At 47.8% G+C, this 11,002-nt stretch overlaps 1 protein-coding gene across 1 annotated transcript; it reads left to right on the forward strand.

Moving 5' to 3' along the window:
- Positions 1 to 6,401: 6,401 nt before the first annotated feature.
- On the forward strand, positions 6,402 to 8,817 carry HSPA2 (heat shock protein family A (Hsp70) member 2). The gene has a single exon (XM_074820976.1). The coding sequence runs from the start codon at positions 6,531 to 6,533 to the stop codon at positions 8,433 to 8,435; it is 1,905 nt and encodes a 634-aa protein (XP_074677077.1). The 5' UTR covers positions 6,402 to 6,530; the 3' UTR covers positions 8,436 to 8,817.
- Positions 8,818 to 11,002: the final 2,185 nt, after the last annotated feature.

The raw sequence follows: 11,002 nt of genomic DNA on the forward strand, positions 1-11,002 counted from the left end.
AGTATGTTGTTTAACCCCATTCACAGCGGTCCTAGACAAAATTCTCCGCTTTCATTTATTCACCCCTTGGACCATATAGAGTATCCTTTTAGTATCTTCAAACAAGACCAAGCAGAGTTTGACTTCAAGTATCCTAGAACGTAAGATTAGAATTCAAAATAATCCTGGCAAGGTGCAAACATGATCTGAAAACATGAGATGCTATTTAATAGGAACAAGCGTAAACTGGAAACACTAGCTGTGGAAGTAAAGGAACAGCTACTTAATTGAAAGGATTCAACGTGTTGCTTTGGATCAGCTTCTGAAAATGAGTCTGCAACATCATGCTGTTGCAAATAAAGGTAAAAACTCTACTGTCTAAACTGGAGTATAACCTGCTCCTTCAGAACTGCTCAGGTATGACTAGCAGTGTCTCCAGTTTTGATCATGGGACTTGAAACATAAGATACAAGTTGCATGCAGAGAATCCAGGAGAAAGCAGTGAGAATGTTGGGAAACCAAGAAAACTTTGAGCACAGACTGAATGATTTTAGGTCATCTTACAGAAGAGATGGTAGAGGGCAAACATGATGATCTTCATGTATATAAAAGCCAGTTGCAAAGAAAAATGGAGTAACATTTTTTCCTATCCACAATCGATAGGAATAGAAATAATTGCCTTAAGTTGTAAGAAAAGAGATTTTGGTTAGACACAAATGACCTGTTGAGGTCCTTTTCTGAGATCTGATTCTGTGATTACTTGCAAACTATCTGCTTTCAACTCCCTTATTTATTACTGCCAGTAGAGCTGGCACTGCCTGCGAGGAAAGGAGGCTGCAGTTACAGGAAAGGAAAGAACTGACTGCCTAAAATGCACAGCGCACCGGTTTATCTAGCTAGCACTAGTGACACTAACCTCAGCTTTTAATCATCCCTCAGCAAACTGTCAGAAGTCTATGTAAATAAATGCGCTTTAAAACCACTTAATTATAAAATAATTATTCCTTGAAATATCAAGCGTTAGTTTAATCGGTGTTGACAACTTCCATAATTTTATTGACTCTAATCAGTCTGAGGCAGCCTGGTTTTAGTTGTGAGATGGTGTAATCAGCTAGTTTATTTATTAAAAAAAAATGAGCTCTGCAAATTACATGGAAAATCCTAAAAGTGTCATCTGAACATATGCTAAGATTAAAAAGCCAGAAGGTGAATAAAGCCACGTGTATTTTAAGCTCATAATTTTAAACTAGGTTGATAATTTTAGGAGATCTGACTCATGATTTTTGAACTTCTGGTTTGGCAATACCAAATTACTGGACCCTGTATCCTGCTGTTCTGAATATTTCCATATTACTGACCATGCCTTTGCGTAATTTGCCAAAAACACGTTATACTGATTTGCAGAACTTCAGTTTGTTATTCACAAAACCAAAGGAACACTTATTTAAGAAGCATCATGTATTGTGGCTGCCTTTCAAATTAAGGAGGAGCATCTGTGTGCAAAAAGTAGAGTTCTATGAAAACAAAGTAACACAGAACAGTTCTAGTTCCCCCCACGTACACTACGATTTTTAACACAAGAGCACCTTGTCAGAAGAATCTGTTCTCATTCTAGACATACAGTCACAAATATAAATGAGGTGAAGATTTTCACTGATGAAAATGTATTATGACAAAGAATTATTTGTTCTTAGAACAGCTGTGGCTTAGACTTTTCCAAACTGATTGCTGTAGTATAAAATAATTTGTTTATCCTCACCAACACAATCTGATTTATGCAGTTTTCTGGATAGTCTTACTAGGGAAATGGATACTGTCCCGATCCAATATCGGGGAGGGTTCTTCAATGATCCCAAGAGCGAGATTAAGACGCAAACGAGGTCAGATGCCGCGCAAACCTTATGAGCTTTATTTTACGAAATAAAGATAATAGCGATAGGACAGAAAGAAGAAAAAAGGAAAAGTCAAAATACCTAAGCAAACAAACAAAAGAGATGCAGCAATACTAGTTACCACCACCTCTAATCTGGTGGCGTTCCGGTGGTTCGCTCCCGGTGCAGGTGATGGCAGGAATCCCACAGGCAATGGAGAATCTTCTGTAGGCGATGGAGAGAGAGCAAGCGAGAAGCTCCAGCCAGGGAAAAGCTTCGGCAGACGAGAAGCTTCGGCAAGCGCGAGCTTCGGAGAGCGATACAGCGAAGGCAAGCGAGAAAGTACCGCAAGCAAGAAGCTTACCCAAAGCGGCGCACGCAGCCCCTTTTACACAGTCCCCACCACGAGTTCGCTCGTTGCCACAGAGCTCAGTTGCACATTCGCCGCCCCGTGGTCCCCCATGTGCGCATGCCCAGCTGTCCACAGTGCTCATACCGAGGTGGGGGTCAGCCATTGACGCCTTCAGCTTCCGCGCATCCCCCTCGTCCCCCGGCCCTGCGCGCACGCGCAGCTTTTCCAGCTCCGGGCGGATTTTGTCCTCCCGGCAACGGGACGTCGAGGCCCGGCCTGTGAAACAGCGTGGGGCTGAAACAGAGAGCTGCCATCTTACACCACCCTGCGGCTCGGGGAGGGGGTAATGGCGTAACAGCAATGCCGAGACAAAATGGCCGACAGAGTCCCTTACAGATATGAGGGAAATGGATATGAGAATTTAAGGTCCAGGATCTTCTGATTGCCAAACCTGAAGAGACCACTGCATTTCAACTTTATAGCTGTAATGATCCAAGTGGCTGATCTCTGATCGAACTGTAACTTGTGTTCACTCCTATTTTTATACTACATTGCATTATGAAATATGTGGGAAAAAATCTTGCTTTTTTCAAGATAAAGGGCTGAGCGCTCAGTTCTGCTCTAGATACTGAGCTCTTGCTTCACTGCAGAAATCTAAATATCATCTTCATTTCTGGCTGGGTGGTGTAATGGAGAATAGCCTAGAGCGTATTACATAACGCTGCCAAAGAGGAGACATGGTGCATTATTGATCCTAAACACAAAATAAATGGATCAGAAAGAGGCCTGCTACTTCCAGAGGCACCGACTGGCTCTTCTGGAAGTGACTATGAAAATACGGCTTACAGATTCAGGATGGGGGAATAACAGCGAATGTTTTGTTAAAGGGAAAATCAAACTTGTGCTGAAGTCCTCACCGTAAAGCTCACTCTTTAATTTCAGAACCAGTCTGTTTGGCTCACCTATAATATGACTGCATATGAAGCAACATAAAAGAAAATCATGTGGCTCTTCCCATATGAGAGGATGACTGCGTAGATGCGTTGGTTCACAAACTGTGCTGCAAGTCTCAGAGAACTGCTGACAAAAAGCAGGCTTGTAATAGCTCTGCTGAGAAGAGAATAAGTCTAATGAGGTTTTAGAGGTGGCTCCCTCTAGTTCGACTGGACCTTCTCTAAGGACCTCGGTAAGAGATGAGAGATGATGGCAAGAACATCACGTGAACTTCTGATTAGCAACAAAAGCTTAAAAAGCAGCTGAGGCCTATACATACCGTTGTACAAGAAGAAAACAGCACCTGCTTGCTCAGCTGGAAAAGAAACACTTCTGCAACAGGCTAAATGAAGTGTTTGGTAACCTGAGCCTACAGACCTTTTGATTTTTCCTGAGAATGGCCCTGAGTGTGTCATTTACACCATTAGCATCAAAATGATATGCCCATACATTCCTCCAAGATCTTTTCCCCAAATTTACTCCAGCAAAACAACAACTCAAATGATGAAATAAATAGGACGGAGGGAGTATTATCAGGGTAAGCAGTAATCCAGTCAATGCAAACACCTCTTTAGCAGGTTATCAGCACATCTGGGTATCAGCACAACCATATTGAGGCCACACTAGTTATTGGGCCAAGGAAACCCCAAACAAGGTTTATCTGGAGCTGTTGTATTTATTTTGTGCCTGGGCTGATAAAACATATAGCTAAAAGCTTTGGGCCAAATTAATGAAATGTCACTTCTAAATCTGATAAAACCTGTTTGATTACAGCTACACTTAAATGAGATATCAAACTCATTTTGCTGCAAAGACTGCTTACTGTGTTAATCAATACTGTGTTATTTCTTAGTCCACTTTTCTCTCCATCTCTTGTTTCTGAACATACATTTTTGAGGCAGGAAGCCTCTCTTGACTCTGAAATAACAGGGTTTGTTCTGCTGCTATCAAAACAGGGTTCTCGTGCGTTACTAGTGCTCCTAAGGGACAGTCCTCACAAGGATACAAATAATAAATAACAACTTTTCAGCTGAAACGGAATTTAGCAGCCAACTCTCTTTGTACGGCTCTGGCATTTCTCCTTGCTCCGTATTATACAATCAACCGAATGAAGTAGCAGTGAATTGCAGGAAGAGATAGTTCCGTGATGAATCAGTCCCTGGTCTAACTAACTACAGGAGAAACCGACACCCTTCCCTTCAGAGAAATATGCATACAGTATGTACAGAGCAGCTCTTGTTGGAGCTGGAGCGAGCTGACAGTTTCCATTTTCCATTGACTTCTTTTGGATTCTATCGACTTCTTTCGGATTTCTCCAAGGTCAGAGAACCCACGTGAAAAAAGACCAGGACATGCGGAAGAATAACAATTATTTAAGCATGTATAGTATTTACCATCAGAAACTGAAGATCTTCCATCTCAAAACTAGATACAGACATACTACACAACAGAGGTGGAATCCTCATGTCTTGTAAAAAGGCTTTGAAAACTACACTGAAACAAGGATGTTTTTGAACGGGAGTTAAGAGTATCTCTAATAACTGCATGAGCACAAATCATTCTGGGAAAAGCTGTAACATTTTCTGTGAGGGCTGCTGTAGCATAATGCTGAAGGCTGGGGACAAAATTAATGAAAGATGATTTCAGCATAGAGCGTATTTAATCCTTAATCCACGTAAAGTCTCTGGGTAGCAGACTTTTAGCTGCACTTTTAAAGGAGATATCCAACAGGAGCTACTCACTAAGACTCCCAAGGAAAAAAGATCTCAGCATGGTATTTTGCTCTCCTTACTAGAACTGCAATATTTTGAAGTGTTTGTCTCAAAGTAAGGAGGAATAATCTGGAGGAACCACAGCAGATTTTCATGTTTAATATATTTTCAAAGGCCTTTCCTAGCTCCGAGTTAATAGCTTCGTAGCTTTTGCTAAATGTAGGCGTGACGACATTTTACATTAGCACAACAGAAGGAAATTTGGAGGCGTTTCAAGAATGGTCACCACGCAGAAAGACGCAGCAGCAGGGCTCCCCAAGCCCCTGAACTACTTCTTTCAGAGGGGAAAGCCAGATGCCATAGCCGGCCTTCTGCTCCCGGGGCAGGCTCCCTACCACCTCAGTACCAGCAGCAGCGGTGACAACAGCTCCGCCGGTTCAGGGCGGCTGCTCAGGGCGGCCGGGCGAGGGCACAAACCGGGGGATGTGCGCAAGGAGGACTGTCAGCCTGCCAAGTTCAGACAAAATAAGGCGAAAAACTGCCTCAGCCTTTGCTCGCCGCGGCACTCTCCCTCTGCCATGGCGGGAGGGCGCGAAGTCAGTCGCGCTGACGAGAATTTACCTCAGGGCGGGGGTCGCCGCGGCGGGAGGGGCGGCTCGGCGGCCGTTTGGCGCTGACATGACGGGGGGAGGCTGGAAGGAGGGGAGGGTGTGTGTGGAGAGGTGGGGGTTGAATTTCTGCCGCCTTGCGACCAAATAAGGGTAAATTCCCCACCAGCGGGCGGCTGGCTGGGAGATGACACGCAGCGTTACACTGAACTGTCAGGAATTACAAACGCTGGGAGGCGAGCTGCGAGCGCGGGGCGCGGCCCCGCTCCCGCCTCATCCCCCGCGCTCCTAAAGGCCGCCGCTCGCGGGCTCCGTGCGGCCGCGGAAGGGGGAGGGACGGGGGACGGGGAGGGGACGGAGGAGAAAGAGGAGCAGGAGGAGGAAGAGAAGGAGGAGGAGGAGAAGCGGAGGAGGAGGAGGAGGGGTGTGCGCACGCCCATCGCCATGCCCCTTAGGAGCGCGAGTCGAGTCGCTTAGCGACCACCCAGCCCAGCTCGCCTCCCGGCGGCGGCCCTCCCCCCGCCTCTCACCCGAATTCCTGATCACTATTGGATGACGCTGATGTCAATCCCCGACCTTGCGTCTGACGTCCACTGGAACTTTCTAGCAGAGTTTCGGGACGGAGGCGGGGCGAATGCGAAGCGCGATCGGTGATTGGTCGAAGCTGGTGGCGCAGCCTGTAAACCTAGACGGGTCGAGAAAAACCAGGAAGAAGCGCGGTCTGGCAGCGGCACAGCGGGGAGGGCTGGGCTGACGGGTGGGTGCCACGGTTCTGATTGGCCACGATGGAGGGGGCGGGTGCTCTTCGGCGAATCACGGAGGCGATTGGCCAGTACTGGCGGGCGGGCTTCTAGATTGGCCAGCAGGGTTCTGGCAGGTTCCAGAAGACGGCGGAGCCGGCTATAAAGCGGGCGCCAGCGGCTCCGTGACGGCACATCGCGCCGCGGAGAGCAGCGAGAGCGGGCGGCGGGAGACGCGACCGCGAGTGAGTAGCTGATCGGAGAAACCTGTTACCATGTCTGCTAAAGGGCCGGCAATCGGCATCGACCTGGGCACCACGTACTCCTGCGTGGGTGTCTTTCAGCATGGGAAAGTGGAGATCATCGCCAATGACCAGGGCAACCGTACGACGCCCAGCTATGTGGCCTTCACCGATACAGAGCGCCTCATTGGTGACGCTGCCAAGAACCAGGTGGCTATGAACCCCACCAACACCATCTTTGATGCCAAGCGTCTCATCGGCCGCAAGTATGATGACCCCACGGTGCAGTCTGACATGAAGCACTGGCCCTTCCGTGTGGTGAATGAGAGCGGCAAGCCCAAGGTGCAAGTGGAGTACAAGGGTGAGATGAAGACCTTCTTCCCAGAGGAGATCAGCTCCATGGTCCTTACCAAGATGAAGGAGATTGCTGAGGCCTATCTGGGGCGGAAGGTGCAGAATGCTGTCATCACAGTGCCTGCTTACTTCAACGACTCCCAGCGCCAGGCCACCAAAGATGCTGGCACCATCACTGGCCTGAATGTGATGCGTATTATCAACGAGCCCACAGCAGCTGCTATAGCCTATGGCTTGGACAAGAAAGGTACCCGGGCTGGAGAGAAGAATGTTCTCATCTTTGACTTGGGAGGGGGCACTTTTGATGTGTCTATCCTTACCATTGAGGATGGCATCTTTGAGGTGAAGTCCACAGCTGGTGACACCCATCTGGGTGGGGAGGACTTTGACAACCGCATGGTGAACCATTTTGTGGAAGAATTCAAGCGCAAGCACAAGCGCGACATTGCTGGCAACAAGCGAGCGGTGAGGCGGCTGCGTACAGCTTGTGAGAGGGCAAAGCGCACCCTCAGCTCTTCCACGCAAGCTAGCATTGAGATCGACTCCCTCTACGAGGGCATTGACTTCTACACCTCTATTACTCGTGCCCGCTTTGAGGAGCTCAATGCTGATCTCTTCCGTGGCACCCTGGAGCCTGTGGAGAAGGCTCTGCGCGATGCCAAGCTAGACAAGGGCCAGATCCAGGAGATCGTGCTGGTGGGTGGCTCCACTCGTATCCCCAAGATCCAAAAGCTGCTACAGGACTTCTTCAATGGCAAAGAGCTCAACAAGAGCATCAACCCCGATGAGGCTGTTGCCTATGGCGCTGCCGTGCAAGCAGCTATCCTCATGGGAGACAAGTCTGAGAATGTGCAGGATCTGCTCCTGTTAGATGTCACCCCTCTGTCCCTGGGCATCGAGACAGCTGGTGGAGTGATGACTGCTCTCATCAAGCGCAACACCACCATTCCCACCAAACAAACTCAGACCTTCACCACCTACTCGGACAACCAGAGCAGTGTCCTGGTCCAGGTGTACGAGGGTGAGAGGGCTATGACGAAGGACAACAACTTGCTGGGCAAATTTGACCTAACGGGCATCCCGCCGGCACCCCGCGGAGTCCCCCAGATCGAGGTCACTTTTGACATCGATGCCAATGGTATCCTGAATGTCAGTGCCGTGGACAAGAGCACGGGTAAGGAGAACAAGATCACCATCACCAACGACAAGGGTCGCCTTAGCAAGGATGACATTGACCGTATGGTGCAAGAAGCGGAGAAATACAAAGCGGAGGACGAAGCTAACCGAGATCGGGTGTCAGCCAAGAACTCCCTCGAGTCCTACACTTACAACATGAAGCAGACGGTGGAGGATGATAAACTGAAGGGAAAGATCAGTGACCAGGACAAGCAGAAAGTGCTCGACAAGTGCCGGGAGGTGGTCTCTTGGCTCGATCGCAACCAGATGGCTGAGAAAGAAGAGTACGAGCACAAGCAGAAGGAGCTGGAGAAACTCTGCAACCCGATCGTCACAAAATTGTACCAGGGAGCTGGAGGCGCTGGGGCAGGTGGCTCTGGTGGCCCGACCATCGAAGAAGTAGATTAAAGAGGACTGAAGTATAGACTGGTTTATGGACAGTCACTCCATTCTTTGCTTTGTATTTTTTTTTCTAACGTTTAAGGAAAACGTCCTTGCCGATAACAGAGTTTATTCTGTTGGGTGTGTATAAAGGCAGATCTGTCAGCTTGGTTTTGATAAAAGGGAAGGCACGTCCTGCTTTATAAGGTTAGTAATAGACAAGTTTTGTTAATTCAGATACAGCTGTTTGTACTCTGGATGTTTGTCTCTGTTCAAGTGTCTCTTCTAAAGTAACCACTCGACTGTTGCAGTTGACAAGTTTCAAGTTATGCATGAAAATCTTTATGGAAGATTAAAAAAATTAATAATGCCAAATTCGGTAATAAATAAAATGTATTTAAAGCATAAACCTATCCTCTGTCTGTGAAGGGGAACTAGTGGGGGGGTGGGGGGTGAGGAAGACCCTCCTGGTGGTGTCGGCAGCCCCCGGGGCCCTGCCCCGCTGCGGGTGGGGGCCGGCAGCCCACTGAGCCAGGCTGGGGCTTTGGGGGGGCGGCCGGTGCCCCCAGGATGGTGGTTTGAGCAGAAAAACGGGCAAGGTGGCCACTGCGGGCCCGATAGCGTATCAGGGCAGTGGGGTTTGGGGCGGCGGCTGCCCTGAGCAGAGCCCAGCCCGGGGAGGGGTGCGCTGGTGTCTCAGACCCCGAGCCCCGGGGCCGGTGCGAGCATGACCCCTGGCATTGCCACTGTGGGGGAAAAGGTTTCCCAGAGCTGGTGGTGGTGAGGGGTGTTTTTTGGGCAGGACCTGCTTTTCATCCGCAACTTGTGGCTCAGCTGCTCCGGCAGCTTGCTGTGTGCGCGTCACCGAAAAAAAAACAGTGGGGAAATAAGTGTGACAAAAATAGTCCTGCTTGGCAGGCGGCGGGGCTCGATAAAATAGAGACCAGTTTGTGGCCAGCTATATAAATTGCTGAGTTATTCTCGGGTTGCTAGTATGCAAGCTGAGCGTTCAGTACTCTACTGAATGTGGTTTTTTCCCCTCTTAAGATGATCAGAAGTACAGCTGCCAAGGACACCCCGAGAGCTGGGAGTGCTGAGTAAGGAGCTGGGATGCTGAACTTGATAGAATAGGCAAAACTGGTAGTAGTTAAACTTGTCTGGTGTTACTACAAACTGTCTCCACAGCTCTTCATTTGTTTCAGAAAGCAAAAAAATGCGCAGGGTTTAGAGTCTGAGGAGCTGCGAATTAATGAGCTCTAATGGAGGAGCCTGATGACATGCACATTTTGGACTGGCTTGTCCTTTAAGGGAAAAAACCGCAGAGCAGTGGGCAGCTGGAGGGAATCATCTGCCGTGTTTTTGTTTGGTTGCTCGTTAGTGAGAGGGAGTGTTGGCGTGCTGGGAAATAAGGCCAGCGCTGCTCGGCTGGCTCGCTGTGCTGCAAAGAACTTGTAGGACTCCCGATTCCTTAGGCTTGTAGGTGACGTACATAAAAAAACCTATAAAAAATATTTTGTGATGAGAGGGCAGACAAAAATAAACTTGTTTAGTATTTAATAATCAGCAGAGATATAAGACTCTGGTTTACTACTTGGATTTCCCTCGGCTGGTTTGCCAGGGCTCTGACTGCAGGTTTCTCTTTGCTGTCTATAGAAGGGTTACACAGGGGAATGCGAGGCTTGTAAAAAGCTTGTTTGATCAGCTGTTGTTGCAAATGATTCAAAACCACTTCAAGTTTATGGAACAGTTTGTAGGTAAATGGCAGTGCCATCCCAGAGCGTCCTGAGAAGTCAATGACAGCAACTTCAGAACCTGCTGAGTGCCTCAGTGAAATCTGGAAGGGGTGTAATCAGGCTGGGTGCTTTTGCTGTTTATGTAAGCAGCATTTTCCTGGCAATCAGCTTTTGACTTCCAGGCTGTAACGTGTATAGGACCCCTGAGAATGAGAAGATACCATGACTTTTTTTTTTTTTTTTTCCTAGGAACTAATAGATAAATATGTTTATGAATAGCAGTAGATTATCTGTAAGTGAAAAGTTGTTGCTGCAAACTCTAATATGTTGTCAGGTACACTCTTCCTAACCGAAATCCTACTACTATGGGATGACAATAAGGATTAGGTAACACCCATGTTCATTGTAAATGCAGGTTAACTATTTTTTCTATTAACTGACTGGTAATTGTCCTTGCCACATAGTTTCCTTTACTTTTCAGCCCTTGGTGTGCATTCCTCAGCGTTGCTTCCCAGTTATTAAACACAATTTTTTGTTGTTTTCCCCAAACATCTATTTAAGTGTATTGCAGAGCTAATGTAGCTAAACGTGCACAGCAGATAGTTTGTCACACACCTGCGCTGTCAGCTGTCCTTTCCCTCACCTTGGCCACTGCTGCTCTGTGCCCATTTCAGCAGTGGGGCAGGCAGGGAGTAACAGACACCACTGAAGTGAAGTACCCATCCAGATGGTTAAAATACCCCAGGGGCTGAGGACATGAACAGGTTAACACTGGAGTAATTGTATACATTTTTCTTTTTTCTAGGAAAGGGATATTTTTTAGTATGGGCTTACCTAGACTGTGTGAAATATGTAAAGGAC

This window comes from Strix aluco, chromosome 4 (genome assembly GCF_031877795.1).
Source record: "Strix aluco isolate bStrAlu1 chromosome 4, bStrAlu1.hap1, whole genome shotgun sequence".
NCBI lineage: Eukaryota > Metazoa > Chordata > Aves > Strigiformes > Strigidae > Strix > Strix aluco.

Bases quoted from the DNA above. Each gene is read 5' to 3' on its own strand.
- HSPA2 (XM_074820976.1), top strand. From the start codon at position 6,531: ATGTCTGCTAAAGGGCCGGCAATCGGCATCGACCTGGGCACCACGTAC.